Source organism: Hyperolius riggenbachi, chromosome 2, assembly GCF_040937935.1.
Source record: "Hyperolius riggenbachi isolate aHypRig1 chromosome 2, aHypRig1.pri, whole genome shotgun sequence".
Classification (NCBI taxonomy): Eukaryota; Metazoa; Chordata; class Amphibia; order Anura; family Hyperoliidae; genus Hyperolius; species Hyperolius riggenbachi.
Genome location: NC_090647.1, coordinates 354,771,129 through 354,786,604, shown reverse-complemented (window position 1 = coordinate 354,786,604; position 15,476 = coordinate 354,771,129). Strand labels below are relative to the sequence as shown.

Below are 15,476 nucleotides of genomic sequence, written 5' to 3'. Positions count from 1 at the left end.
CAAGTACCCAATGCAGACACTGCTGGAGGCAAAAGATCAGCCTGGCAGTTTGCATTTTTAATACCTCATGACTCCACAATAAGAAAGTCACTAGGCAATAACGCTGGTATCCAATCCATGAGAGTGTAAAACACTACCTTCTGTAAGTGACATCAGTGCTTCTCTCATATATGGAAGGACAATACCTGTGAACATTTTGGATTAAAGTTCTAATGCTGTTAATTAAAAGCAAGACTAAACAATGATCGCATAGGACTGGCCAAGCCAGGACCCTAAATTGAAACTATTACAGATCCAATTTTCTTGACTTGTTGTAGGCTAGGTTCACAGTAGGACATTGCATTGTAAAGTTGCAACGCAACATTACAATGCAACAAAAAAAAGTGGTAACGCAGATCAACGCTGTGTTACCAGCGCATACAGTAGGTACAGTAGAGCATACAGGGAATAAAAAGTATGCTTTCCTGTACCTGGTAATTTGTGCGTTGAGGTAACGCACTGCAGCAATGCGTTACCATGACGCTACACGTTACCATGCAATGCTAACATCACACTGTGAACGTCGCATAGACTATTGATTTCAGTGCAGTGAGCTGCATTATAAAACTTTAATAACGCAACACCGCAACGTCCTACTTTCAACCAAGCCTAATAAGAGAGCTGCTATTTTCTGTTTTTTTTTTTTTTTTTTTTTTTTTTTTTTTTTTTTATGTCTTTGGTGTGAAATGTGTGCAGTTGAAATGTTACTTTACAATGTTGTTGCTCTGCTGAATCCTGCAGATAATATTTCTGTTGCTCAGGAAGTGGAGTATTCTCTACAAGTGGTAACGCACATTAATACAATGGCCTCAATTCACAAAGCTTATCTCCTGTCTTTTAATAATGTTTCCAGTGTGATCACCATGGTGATGAGGCATGTAGTATTCAGGAAACATTTTACCTCAGGCAAACCTAAAGTTCTCTTCTGTCTTTAAGTTTACTCTTCAATCCTCAAAATACCTCCAGAATTCTTTAGTTAAAGACAGGCTGTTAATTAACTGCATGTGAAAATAACTACAGAGGAGGTAACTTAAGGAATGAAGAGATAAGATAACTCTCTCACTGTGCGGTGGCAAGTTTTCTCTTGCCTTATCTCCAGCAGGATCTTAATGAATGTCTTTTCTTGCTACTAGTGTCACCATAGGAAATTAAAATAAATCTCTCAAGCAGGTACACCTGCAACAATAAAAACTTAGTAGGTTGCCAACTGACCTTTTAAGCCTGGTACATGGATCCAATTTTGATTGGCCAATTTTACCATTTCCATGTAGTATATGATGGCTTACATACACAATCTGTTCATACTATTTAAAGTCTCTTGGCCCTCATACTACATGAAGGTGGTAACCTTTGGTAGTAATTAGCCAATCTAAATGCCACTGTCAACTCTCTTGTGCGGCCACTGCATATGTAACTGTTTTCGGGGCTGTGTCTCTGGGGACAGGAAAATAATCATGTATTTGCATTTTCTGTTATACTGATAATTTTTAATATTTGCATTGTTAAAACAGGGATGTCCCTTTTTCCATTGTCTACTTTCCATTGTTTTCCAACCTAAATACACTGGGGATGTCTTCTGATGGCAAGGTTCCTTTTCTACACTCGTTCTTTGCAGGCTGTATTGCCGGCTCTACTGCAGCTGTGGCTGTCAATCCCTGTGATGGTAAGTCTATTTTTGGTCATTAACATGCTATGTTCCTTCTATTTTTAAAGTCAGATGGTTGTAAGACATACTGTCCATGTTTATTTATACATAGACGGCAATGTAATACACTCTAGTTACTTGGCTTTGTGTCTAATTGTTTTACTGTACTTATGGTCTCCCTTTAGTAATCAAGACCCGTCTTCAGTCTTTGCACAAAGGAGCGAATGAAGAGACGTACACTGGAATAATAGATTGTGCCAGGTAGGGTGAATACGCTGGACAAATCTGTGTAATTGATTGTGTTTATCTCCAGTAAAGCTCCATACAGCTATAACTCAAATTCAGAATGGTAATGGCTTCCTCATGCCATCAACCAAGTCCAATAACCATATCTTCATGCAATGCCACAAGACTCTCAGTCCCCTATTTTCTCACAAATGTTTTCACACCTCAACATCCAAATAATAGTACTAAAAGTACATTCTTTGTAGGAGACACACCGCTCACTGCCTACAAAATGTCCTTCCACCCCAAGCCTTGTCTGCTAAAAAAATTACTTTGCCTGTGTGTTACAACTCCTAACTTCAACACTGCCTATTCCAAACCACGCAATCCCTGGCCGTATCAATCCTGTGCTCCTCTCCACATGTGCTTCTGCCTGTATGCCACACTTGTGATTGTCCTCCACAGTACTTCCTTGCTCCATGCCAACTCCCTGCACACTGACTTATTGCCATACAGATGACCATCATGACACATCCGTTATTTCAAAATGCCCCATCATAATGTCCTCCAATATGGAACTTGTGGCTAGATGGGGCGTTCCACATAGTATCATGATACATACTCACCCAGCTGTCTTGGGGTCCTTTAACAATTAATGACTTGCGTTTTGGCATGCTTTTTTACAAATGCTAAAACGCAACGCATTAAAATGCATGAAGTGTAAAAGGACACTCACATTTTGTCGTGTTCACCAACAGCTAAACCCCTTCCACAGGATTGTCTCTGCACATTAAATGATGATCTTCTCTCCATGCGATGTGCATCACACACTCGCTTATGGTTATTATTAGCTGCCTATGCTGCTTGTAATGCCTAACTGTTGGTACTTGCTTATGTGTGGTAATCATTATAAACTACTTGGAATAGTTAAATATGGAACTCTGCCCTATTTCATCTTCGTTTCAGCCATGGTTTTTAACCTAGGTAACTGTCTATTGTCCTGCCACATACAGCTGATGCATTTCCAAGTTGCATATATTTTTGCATAAAATTTACATAAACTCAGATGAATTAAATATTAACCATCTCTACTGATAATACTAGAAATTCACATACAAGCTACCTAAGGCAAGCATAGAGGTATGTTCATGCTGGATCCACATATCCCCATGCGTTACCCATTCCTCTCTTTGTTTCTCTGTGGCTGGATGGTGTAATACTCTGCCTCTGAATGGTGTAATGCTCTGCTTCTGACACAGGAGACCAGGGTTTGAATCTCGGCACTGCCTGTTCAGTAAGCCATCACCTATTCAGTAGGAGACCTTAGGCAAGTCTCCCTAACACTGTTACTGCCTATAGAGTACGTCCTAGTGGCTACAGCTCTTGTGCTTTGAGTCCGCCAGGAGAAAAGCGCGATATAGATGTTATTTGTCTTGTCTTCCCCCCCTTGGTCTCATGGTCACTTCTTGAAAAATGTGACTTTTGGCTAAATTAAAACAGGAAAGACAGCTTGCTGCAATGTTCCCTCCTATCACCCTCCCATTCCCCCCTCTTAAGGGGATGAAAGGGGCAGGGAATGGGAGGGAACATTGCCGAAAGCCTGCTTCTTCCTTTTAACCAAAAGTTATTTTTTTTTCAAGGCGTTATTATGGGAATGGGGGGTAATGAGGAGAGGAACAGACAACGGGCAGTGGTAAGAATGAACATACATTTCTGCTTACTTTAGGTAGCTTTGCCTCGGATCAGGTGTGCTGTAATACATTTTCTGTTTCCTTTTACTTATTTTTTTTTTTCCTCTCCCCCTTTACAGGAAGATCTGGGTGAAAGAAGGCCCTTCAGCATTTTTAAAGGGATCACTGTGTCGAGCATTTGTCATTGCACCGCTCTTTGGAATAGTACAAGTCGTATACTTCCTCGGTGTTGGAGAAGCAGTTGTAGAATTTGCTCAGTTTAACAGTTTAGCAGCTCAGTAATTGAAGCATTCCACAAGAACTACTCTAAATGGAAAGAAGAATGACAACCATTGTTTTTGGTGTTTTCACCTGGTGTTGGAATACTGAGATGAACTTTGGCTTGTTGAAGGGTTTTCTCTTAGCACTCAATTCATGGGGTTTTTAGTACCATAGGGTGTTAGTACCTCACTTACTTTTCCCATTTGGGGATCCCCCATTTTATTTATGTACTTGACTGGTCCACTTTACCATCCATCAGCATAGGAAGAAATCATCATAACACCGTGTGTTTACAATGTCTTCTTATCTGCTGCAAAACGGTCCATGTTCACAGAAACAGATTGGGAGTTTTACACTCCTCTTTTGTGGATGGCAGGTTCCTACTTAGAGCATCAAGTATGACATGGGACCCATTGGTGTGCAAATAACTTTTTGTACTATTTTGTGTCCACTGTGACTAGCCAGATAGCACTTTTTTCTGCTTTGACATATCATGAGTAGATGAGTTTAGGAAGGGAGCTGTATATTTATTAATCATTCCCCTTTCAAGTTTGAATTTTGAGAAGGCCACTTGTATGTTTGATTGAAATCAAGTAAACAGAAAGACTAGTGCTTCAGAATTACCATCGGCACTGAAGATGACTACATATCCAGAAACCTGGTTAGCAAAAGTATTGTCATAATTATGATTTCAGAGGTATAGTATGTGAAAGCAATTGAGATGATTGTTTACAGGGGCCAGTTAATACATTGTTTAAATATCCCTTTGTGTAGATTTCTGATGACAATACTTGAACATTATTTTATGCAGCTGCAGAAAAAGCTTTACGGTTTACACTGTAGAGTCTTTGTACATATTTCAGTGTTTTGGAATTTCGTAGACAGATGCTGATGCATGGGTCATCTGCAATGAATGGGGCCCAGGAATTTGTCACTTGCCCAACCTGTGACATTTACAGTATGTCATTTGCAAGCTCATAGGTGGGTTAGCTGCAATGAATGGGGCCCAGGAATTGTCACTTGCCCAACATGTGACATTCATGTAATTTGCAAGCTCATAGGTAGTGCTGCTATCATGGAAGTAAGGGACTACTCCAATGTGGGACTTGAGAGAAGGGGCCTAAATGATTACATTGTATGGGGCCCAAGAGATTCCCTGATGCATGACACAACATATGTATAGATTGGGGGGGAGCTACTTAAGGGTAGCAGACTAAGTGCCTATTTATTAGACACTTGTTTATTAGACACTTGTTTTATTTATTAGACACTTTTGTACTTTGAATAGGATTCAGAGCATGGGGTTATGTGTGCTAAAGTCTTGCACAATTACAAGCTTGCCACAGATGTCCATGTATCCCTACCCATAATCCATGCAGTGTTTCTGAATCTCAGTCAGTACCATTCAACTTAATTGGGTATTCTAATATTTCGCAAATTGTCACTTTATGTATATACAAATGCAACCAAATAACAATAATATTTTTGGGGGGTTGCTTTTTTCTACTTTTATGTGTTTTTTTTAATGTCTGTGTTTCCTTTTTGTGGTGTCTCTTTTTACAGCAGTTTGTAAATATTCACTGTAATATAGATGGGTGCTATTGTGCAGAGAGGAAGTACATTGGCCTGTATACCAACTAGGCAAGAGCAACAGTTTAAAATAGAACTTATTTAGTTACAGAGTTCTTAGCTCACTAATACTTGTAGTGTGCATCCACACACAGTAGGTCTATTTAGAGCTTTCCAGCCACAAAACTGGTTAATGTGAACCAGCATTGGTGCTAAGGTGGTATGATGTGCATCATTAAATATGAGAGTTTTACCAGTACTGTATAACATTGAAATTGTTACCAGACAACACATTACAATTGTGTGACAATCTGATGAATTATTGCAGTTAAAGCAGACTTCCATGATGTATTCTTATTTTATTGTAGTACAAACATTATTCCTCTGGTTGTAATTGTCTTTATGACATCACTAAAATAGCCTGTCCATGTAAAGACTACAGCAGTATCTGCAATGATGAGCAAATTGTTGCAGGCAGAACTTGCTTATTTTATTATCTGTGATGACCACAGGCAAGCATTGCTCTGACCGCTCTGTTGTGTCTGGAGCCGTCAGTCAAGCGTCTGACTGCTTTCCTGGGAGGTTGTTCTAACCAAAAACTGCTATAGTTGAGGAAATACAGTATTCATATATTTTCCAGCTAATAAATCTGGAAAGTCAAATTTAAATATTTATGTATAAATAGCTAGTTCTAATTCAACGTCAATTCCACTGATTCATCATGAAGTTCTTTTCATAGTGTACCTAGCATTTGAGATGTCACATTGTTAGCCTCTTCATAAATTGCAGGTCAAGTGCCACTGATTCTCTGGCTATGATACAGTACTTTCTCAGTCACTTTCCTAGTAGAAAGACTTAAATACAGCCTTCAAGCTTAAAGCAGTTTAAAACCCTGACATAATATTCAATAAAACATGTTTTCCTACTTTTTATATACCATATGGTTATCATATTTGCATTTGTGCATAAGTATTATTCATTTAGAAATTATAGGTTCCCAAAAGTACAGTTTTTTGCTTTGTGAGCTGACTTTGCATTTTATTAATAACTGGTATTATTCATTATGTGTTGAAGGCAGACATGCTTTCAGTGTCTCTCTGTCTCCAGCTGCTTCTGCACAGTCAGAGAATGTGTCACATTCCTCACTTGATACATTTATGTAAACACAAGATAACATCCATTATAGCCAGAAATCAGGTCAGGTTGACGCAAGAAAACTGTTTTTTGTTTTTTTTAGAAGCAGTTCAGCAGTGACTACATCCAAGTCTCATGACGTGTACCTCTGTTATGACTACCAAATATTATCCCTGCTGAAATTATTGAACCATGACTCCAAGTCACATTTAACATATGATCTGCTATAACATAAAGCCCAGTTTAAACACTGGCAGTAGTTTAAACACAGGCAGGTTTTGCACCCCAGAATGTGTATAAAGTATAGCAGGTGTTGCCTACTAAATACTGTACCCCAATTAATTTATAAAATATGATATAGCAGAACAGCCAGAGAAGTAGATCTGTCATCCCAGGTACACAGCAGACCACTGCACTGAGAGCCTTTTCCACCTGGCTTGCTGTGGCCTGGCTCCCATTCACTTTCTTCAGGATGTTCCTGAACTAGACAGAATTGGTTCTCATAGCAGCGATCTTCTGGGCTCCTGGGTAGAAGCCTTCGCTGTAGATTGCTCTGCATTACAAGTTTCCATGAAGTAACTAGTGATATTTAAAGAGTAAAACCTTTTTCAGTTCATGCACATCGGAAAAAAGGATGCTGGGGACGTGGGTGATAAATTTGGACTGTAAAGGGTTACTACTTTAAATGTTGAAATTGTCAGTATGAAGCTTGAGATTATACTCACTTTTTGAAGCTTATTGTATTTTTTTTCCCCCCAATATGAAATTTCCCACAGTCTCCTAAATCACATCAGTACATGAAATCTGTTATCTAGAATGCTTTAGACTCGATGACATCTCTGTAACTTGGATAATCTTACATAAGTTGTACAAAAATGTGCGTATAGCAAACTTTCCTTTGGCTTTTAGCATTGAATGTTGACAAACAGATGTTGTGCCAGATTTACCAGTTGCCCAGAAACTTTATAGTGGACCAACTAAGCTCCAAAACTATACAGTTTAAATGGAACCTGAGATGGGGGATTTGCAATAAAATATACATACCTGGGGCGTCCTCCCGCCCCCTCTGGCCTGATCATTCCAACGGCGTCCTCTTCTCTATTCACAATTGGCCCCGGAAAGTCCTTCAGTGGGGGGCCAACTGCGGGCGCGCGCTCCCACTGTGTTTACATTACCTGTGTTCATCTCCATGAATGATCCTGGTGACGGGCGCGTGCCTGGCCGGATTGCGCATGCGCCGTTTGCCCCCCGACTGGAGTATTTTCCCGGGGGCCAGTTGTGGGCTGAACAGAGGGAGAAGAGCGCGGCGTGGGAGTGATCAGGCCGGAGTGGGCCTGAAGAAAGCTCCAGATATGTATATTTTATTGAGGGGGGCTCATCTCGGGTACACTTTAAGTAGATTTTGTTGATCTGGCACATCAGGTCCACAGCTAAATCTCAGCATGTGCCCAGATTTACACTTAATTTTTGTTGCTAAAACTGAACATTAAGTACAGGTAAATTTTCCCCTTTCCTTTCATTTTTCTTGCTTACAAATAACGATCATGTTAGATAATTGATGTTGCAGTCCCTGCTTGCACTAACCGTCAGATAAATGTCATCAGACAGATGTAAAATGTTGCTTCTTTTCAATACAGGGTGACAGAATAAAGTCTGATTTCATGATAACATGCTTCAGATTGTGGTTTCTGTCTGTTATTGTCATCTGTACATGCAAATGTGATGAGAATATTAAATGGCTGCACTGGGATGGCACTTTAACGTTCTTCAACTGGGTATACTATAGTAGATGTATGGACTGTAGAGCTCTGCCTGATTGTCATCCTCAAAGAAGTAAAGAAAAGCCACATGTAAATAAACAAAAAAAAAAACACAACCCTCCTCAAACCAGCTCACTATGGATGGAAGGCATGGCCAGCTAATCATAGGTGTAGTGACCACTGTACATTAGGTAGGCTTCAATTGCTTTAAAGTTGGCTGAAAAATGTATTGAGCTAACAATATAATGTAAACAGTGGAAGGTGATTCAAGGTGCATATTTCCTTAGATAAGCAGAATGAGTGTATAGCAGCTATCACAATAGTTACAATAGCAGATTGTTGTTGAAAGTATAGCAAAGCAGATTAGCATTAGCTGGCCATGTTCTCCAAATAACTGCTAATGTCAGCAAGGGGAATGTGCTCGTGTATGTATTAAGACCTATAAAAGCTGCAATAAGAGTCTAGAGTAAATGCCACTACTCAAGTTACTACTATCCAAAATTGTACTTGGAGGTGGATATATACAGTATAAGCCACGAGACAGACCCTTATGGAGAGGCCAGGCCGAAGAGCTAGTGTGCGAGTCCAGCAGTGTTCCCAGGCCTAGGACCCGAAATATCACCCATGCTTGTAAGCCTGCTGCAAACAATTTGGTTCCTAGAAAGTGTTCCTGCTCCTCAATTGAGTACCATGTACTAGATGGGAGAAATTTGTTCAAACCAATATACTGGCAGAAAGAATGAGGGCTAGTGAATGCCAGCTCCATACTAACATACGTGAGTGTAATTGGGCGTTTCCTGGTTCAATATATGCAGATCAAGGCTCTAGTACATCAGGCAATAGCATTCCCTCCCTCTTCAACCAAATGCCCTGTCCCTGCTCAAACAGCAGAGGTTTTACACGAAGGAACTGTCTCACCTCTATAAAAATGCATTTTACAAATGACATTTTGCATAGAAAGTGAATTAATCCAACATACTGTAATTCAAGATCACTTCAAACATGCATATTAAATTTGCCAGATGATGTGATTTCTGGACTGTCTTCGGGGATTTTGTGAGTAGCTTACAGACTAAACGGTAATGTAGACTTTTTTCAAATGAGCTTTTTAACCTTAACCTCCTCAGCGGTATGGACGAATATATCCGTCCATCACCGCCGGAGGTCGCCGCTCAGGCCCTGCTGGGCCGATTTTTACAAAGTAAAAAGCAGCACACGCAGCCGGCACTTTGCCAGCCGCGTGTGCTGCCTGATCGCCGCCGCTCTGCAGCGATCCGCCGCGAGCAGTGGCGAAAGAGGGTCCCCCCAGCCACCCGAGCCCTGCGCAGCCGGAACAAAAGTTCCGGCCAGCGCTAAGGGCTGGATCGGAGGCGGCTGACGTCCATGACGTCACTCCGCTCGTCGCTATGGCGACGATGTAAGCAAAACAAGGAAGGCTGCTCATTGCAGCCTTCCTTGTTTGTTCTGGGCGCCGGAGGCAATTGGAAGAACGCCTCCGGAGCGCCCTCTAGTGGGCTTTCATGCAGCCAACTTTCAGTTGGCTGCATGAAACAGTTTTTTTTTTAATTTAAAAAAAACCCTCCCGCAGCCTCCCTGGCGATCTTAATAGAACGCCAGGGAGGTTAAATCCTTTGGATTCCAGCACTAGATATTTGACTAGTGCTTACATAATGTTATCCAGCTGAGATAAACATGGAGATGAAAACCTGGCAGAATAGAGCCTGTGCAGCCCATCTATGGCCTCACCCTTGTGCCTGAATTTTGACTACACCTGACTGCCACCTGCCTTGATGCTGTGCCCTCATTACCGATGTACTTGATTGACAGCTTCCCCCAACATCAGCTTGTGCTTACTACTTAGCCACCCGCCAGTGTCCCAGCTCTCTGGTTGGGCAGTCACAGGGGCCACAAGCTGGCATTTACTAACAGTAAACAGTCCATTGCCTACTGGGACCTTTGCGGGAGGCTCTGGTGAAGGCCTGTGACTGCCTACACACAGTGCCCTGGGAGAGCCCATGCCTACTACTGGTGCCAGGGTTAACAGGAATCTACATCATAATGGCAAGTGAGAGCCTTAACAACCTGGCCCCATATGCAATTCACCTTTTCACCTGAGTTTTCTCCTAGGTGATATTTTCATAACTTGTAAATAAAATGCCTTTCACACCACCAGCAAGCAAATAAACACTCAAAATACTTTGGACAGTACTTTTTCACCTACTTTGTGGTACTGTTTCCATTGCAAAATTGAAAAAGTTTATGTAAAGTAGCCTCCCTGGCGGTATGGACGAGCTGAGCTCGTCCATGCCGACAGGGAGATTTCCTGTTTCTCTGCTTCGCCGGCTGCATTTTTTTCTCATCAGAGGGATTCCCCAGGATGGCTGGATGCCTGACTGCACGCTGTGGGTAGCGATCTGTGCTACCCACAGCGTGCAGAACAAGCACACCCTAGGGAATCCCTGGGCAGCCAGCGGGGCAGGGAATGTGCAGGGTTCCCCCCTGTATGCGGAGGTTATGTGGGCGGGGGGATCCCCCTCTGTGCGGGTGGGGGGATCCCCCTTCTATGGTGGCTGTTGTGAGCGGGGATCCCCCTCTGTGCGGGTGGGGGGATCCCCCTTCTATGGTGGCTGTTGCGGGTGGCCTATTCCCCCCCCTCCCGATCTCCTCCCCCCCCCCCCCCCCCCTCTAAGCCCGTGGAGTAAATAGTTGTACTCACCAGAGGGCTTTCTCCAGCGACGCAGCAGCACTTCCTCCTCCATCTCCAAAGTCCCGGTCTCTGTACAGTTACATTACGAGGCTTGGTGACGTCACCAAGCCTCGTAATGTAACTATACAGAGAACGAGACTTCGGAGATGGAGGAGGAAGTGCTGCTGCCATCGCTGGAGAAAGCCCTCTGGTGAGTACAACTATTTACTCCACGGGCTTAGAGGGGGGGGGGGGAATAGGCCACCCGCAACAGCCACCATAGAAGGGGGATCCCCCCACCCGCACAGAGGGGGATTCCCGCCCGCAACAGCCACCATAGAAGGGGGATCCCCCCACCCGCACAGAGGGGGATCCCCGCCCGCAACAGCCACCATAGAAGGGGGATCCCCCCACCCGCACAGAGGGGGATCCCCGCTCACAACAGCCACCATAGAAGGGGGATCCCCCCACCCGCACAGAGGGGGATCCCCCCGCTCACATAGCCTCCGCATACAGGGGGGAACCCCGCACATTCCCTGCCCCGCTGGCTGCCCAGGGATTCCCTAGGGTGTGCTTGTTCTGCACGCTGTGGGTAGCACAGATAGCTACCCACAGCGTGCTAGGAGGGGGGGGGGGGACCGGGAGGGGGACATCTGGCTACCTATAAATCTGGCTAAACACCTGGCTCACTATATACCTGGCTGCACATCTGGCTAACTATACATCTGGCTAACTATACCTGGCTGCACATCTGGCTAACTATACATCTGGCTAACTATACCTGGCTGCACATCTGGCTAACTATACATCTGGGTCTTATACTCACCATTGGCATGCTGATCCCTCGTCGCGTACCTCTGATAGCTTCCCCAGTGTCTTCTTCCATGTCCCTTGGCGGATTTTGCTTCTCCCTCGGCGATCACATGTCCCCCGTTGATCGGCGTATATGACACCAGGGTCACACAGCGTCATCAACATCTTGCAGAAAACACTTTTCTTTTTTTTAAATTGAATTCAATACAATAACCTGTATTGAATTCAATATAAAAAAAAAAATTGGTTGCAAAAAAAATGGTTGCAAATTATTGGAAATTAATTGAAACACTTTTTGCACGGAAATCCTGGGGAAACTGAACGCCAGGGTGGTTAAAGATGAAAAATTATTTCCTAGGAGAAAAAGTGAATTGCACATAGGCCTAGGACTGAAAACTCTACTGTTCTTGAAGACCTCTGCAAATTAATTGCTGACCAATGCATATCAGTCCAAGCAATTATTCAATGATGCTTTTAGGTAGAGAGCTAACTTCCTTCCACTCCTTCAGCTCCTGCCTCAGTGACTACACCCACCATGGTTACCTTACCAGCCCAAAAACTGAGGTATGCGATGACCCTTGACGTATACCGCCATAGCCAAATCAACCCTACACCACCTTCGATGGAGTCAGTAGAGTGCTGTATTTTAGAGTTTCTCTGAAGGACTATGCATATCCAGTGGAATGATTAGTCATTATTTTGTTTGGCTTTGTCCAAACAACTGAAGCACAAGTTAGCCTGAATAGGAGTACCAAGCATGCAACAAAACATGCATGTGTCACTACATACTGTCTGCCAAAAAAACTGCATCTAGAACAGGCATGGGCAAACTTGGCCCTCCAGCTGTTAAGCAACTACAAGTCCCACCAGGGGCGTTCCTAGGGTCCTTGGAGATCAGTGGCACCTGGGGGCACTAGGTGGGGGCTATGTGCGGCGCGCTGTGGCAAAAAAATGGGCGTGGTCATGCAGTGAGTGGGCGTGGCCATGGGTGGGGCCAATCGTACATTAGATTAGAACAGTGGTGGCGAACTTTTTGGAGGCCCAAACTGCAACCCACAAGTCGCTTATCAATCGCAAAGTGGCAACAGCAATTTAAACTAAATACTATACAAACGTTTTAACACATACATGAACATTATGGAAAATCCAAGTTGAAAAACTGAAAAGATAAATAATTTCATCCATCCTACTCCTGAAAAAATATATTTATTTTTTTAGAACCTCCAAGTTTTATTTTCTGTTTTAAAAAGCTAAAAAAGTAGGTTTAATGCTATTGTCTCATATGATGATGATTCATTTTTTTCCATAGTCTCGCAGTTCGCAATCATGAGGCCCCTATCAAGACAAGTTCAGAAATCATGAGGCCCCCAACAAGACAAATTCAGCAATCATGAGGCCCCCAACAAGACAAATTCAGCAATCATGAGGCCCCCAACAAATCATGAGGCACCCAACAAGACAAATCCAGCAATCTTGAGGCCCTCAAGAAGACAAATTCAGCAATCATGAGGCCCCCAACAAGAAAAGTTCAGCAATCATGAGGCACATAAATAGACAGCATTTCACATAAATAGGCAGAATGCCCCCTTAATATGGTAGACACCTCTCACCTGGCTTCTGAATTCTCCTCTACTGGCTGCTGTACCTGGCAATACTGTTTTTGTCTGGATTGGGGATGATGTGTGAGCTGAAAGGCCTGGCAGTGATGCTGTGGCCTGGCTGGCGGTGATGTTGTGGCTGGGTTGGCTGGCAGTGATGCTGGGCTGTGCTTGGCTGGTTGAAGTAAATGCTGGCCTGACTGGTGGTGATGCTGTGGCCTTTTTGATAGTGATTCTGGGCTGGTTGGCTGGTGGTGATGCTGGGCTGGCTGGCCTGGATAGTTTAGATAGCGACAGGTGCCCCCTAGTTAAGGTAGCGCCAGGAGCACCCCAGTTTAGGTAGTGACAGGAGCCCCCCAGTTCAGTTAGTGACAGGAGCCCCCCAGTGTAGGCAGTGACAGGCACCGTGAGTGACAGGGACCCCCAGTTGGGTAGTGAGTGACAGTAGGGACCCCCAGTTGGGTAGTGAGTGACAGCAGGGACCCCCAGTTGGGTAGTGAGTGACAGCAGGGACCCCCGTTTACATATTGAGTGACAGCAGGGACCCCCGTTAGGTAGTGAGTGACAGCAGGGACCCCCAGTTAAATAGTGAGTGACAGCAGGGACCCCCAGTTAAATAGTGAGTGACAGCAGGGACCCCCCATTAGGTAGTGACAGCAGGGACCCCCGTTAGGTAGTGAGTGACAGCAGGGACCCCAAGTTAAATAGTCAGTGACAGCAGGGACCCCCAGTTAAATAGTGAGTGACAGCAGGGACCCCCGTTTAGATAGTGAGTGACAGCAGGGACCCCCGTTAGGTAGTGAGTGACAGCAGGGACCCCCATTAGGTAGTGAGTGACAGCAGGGGCCCCCGTTAGTGAGTGACAGCAGGGACCCCCGTTAGGTAGTGAGTGAGTGACAGGGACCCCCGTTAGGTAGTGAGTGGCAGGCGCGCTCCCCACCCCACCTACCTTGCCGCTTCAGACCTCAGGATCTGCGGGCGACCCGACCAAATACAGCGGGCGCCGGGCACAAATATGCGGAAGTGATGTCACTTCCGCATATTAGCGGTGTCCGCTAGGTCCTAGCGCCCGCTCTATCTGGTCGCCCGGAGCTGATCGAGGTCTAAATGGCAGCGCAGCGGGGAGAGCGTGGCAGCGGCGGCCGGGAGATCCGTGGCACCCCAGGACAGATTGGGGGCACGGGCCCCCCCAAAATAGGGCTAGCGACGCCCCTGAGTGCCACAATGCATTTGCCTTTATGAGGCATGACTGTGGCTGTCAGACTCCTGCAATGCATTGTGGGACTTGTAATTCCTTAACAGCTGGCGGGCCAAGTTTGCCCATGCCTGATCTAGAACATGCTGGAACTTCCAGTCCAACCTGGGTCCCACACATTCTACCGCTTTGCTGATAAAACCTCCTGCCTCTGTCCTTACCACTGGCAATAATCCCAGACCCATGTAGCTTGGACTTGCCTGCCCATGCTTGTTTTAGATGGGACAGCCACATCAGCAGGCAAACCTATATTTGTATTTTGGCAACCTGGGACATTTCCTGTAAGACCTATGGCTAAATAAAAACATCCTACAATCTTGTCATCTCAATTTTCCTCAACTCACATATCCCTTACTTGAGCAAGGTAAGAGCCTACATGGCCAAGAAAGAGCCCATGAAGTCCCATCCACCACAAGTGCTTGATTCATAGATTCTGCCTTGGCCTCGTCCATCAGTCTTCCTTTCTGGACCAAGCAGTAACCACTTTCATTTGAGCTGCTGGTGGAACAGATTTATGTGAAAAACATGTTTTTCAAGAGACCTACCCAGTACTCACTATTATATATCCAGTGCATAAAGTGTTCTTCCTATATAACCATATTCTGTCACATTTGTTTCCCCTAATTCAGCCCATGGCCTAATTGCATCCCATCGCCTACATATAGACTGGAACTCCAGAGAGATCTCCTTTCATTCTCTTTCTCAACAACATTTATTCAAAAATGCCTCCTCAGCCCAGAAACAGAAAAGGAGGCGCTTGATTTATTTGTCTACCATAAATTCTTGGATGTTTTTGATAA

General features: G+C 44.2%; 1 protein-coding gene across 4 annotated transcripts in view; it reads left to right on the top strand.

Moving 5' to 3' along the window:
• Positions 1-8,232, top strand: part of LOC137546802 (mitochondrial glutamate carrier 1-like) — a 56,572-nt gene extending 48,340 nt beyond the window's left edge. For all 4 annotated transcript variants that reach the window (XM_068269669.1, XM_068269668.1, XM_068269667.1 and 1 more), the window contains 3 exons: positions 1,551-1,702; positions 1,870-1,945; positions 3,720-8,232. In XM_068269669.1, coding sequence (XP_068125770.1) covers positions 1,551-1,702; positions 1,870-1,945; positions 3,720-3,882 — 391 coding nt within the window. In that variant the 3' untranslated portion in view covers positions 3,883-8,232. The remainder of the gene's footprint in view (positions 1-1,550; positions 1,703-1,869; positions 1,946-3,719) is intronic.
• The last annotated feature ends 7,244 nt before the right edge of the window (positions 8,233-15,476 follow it).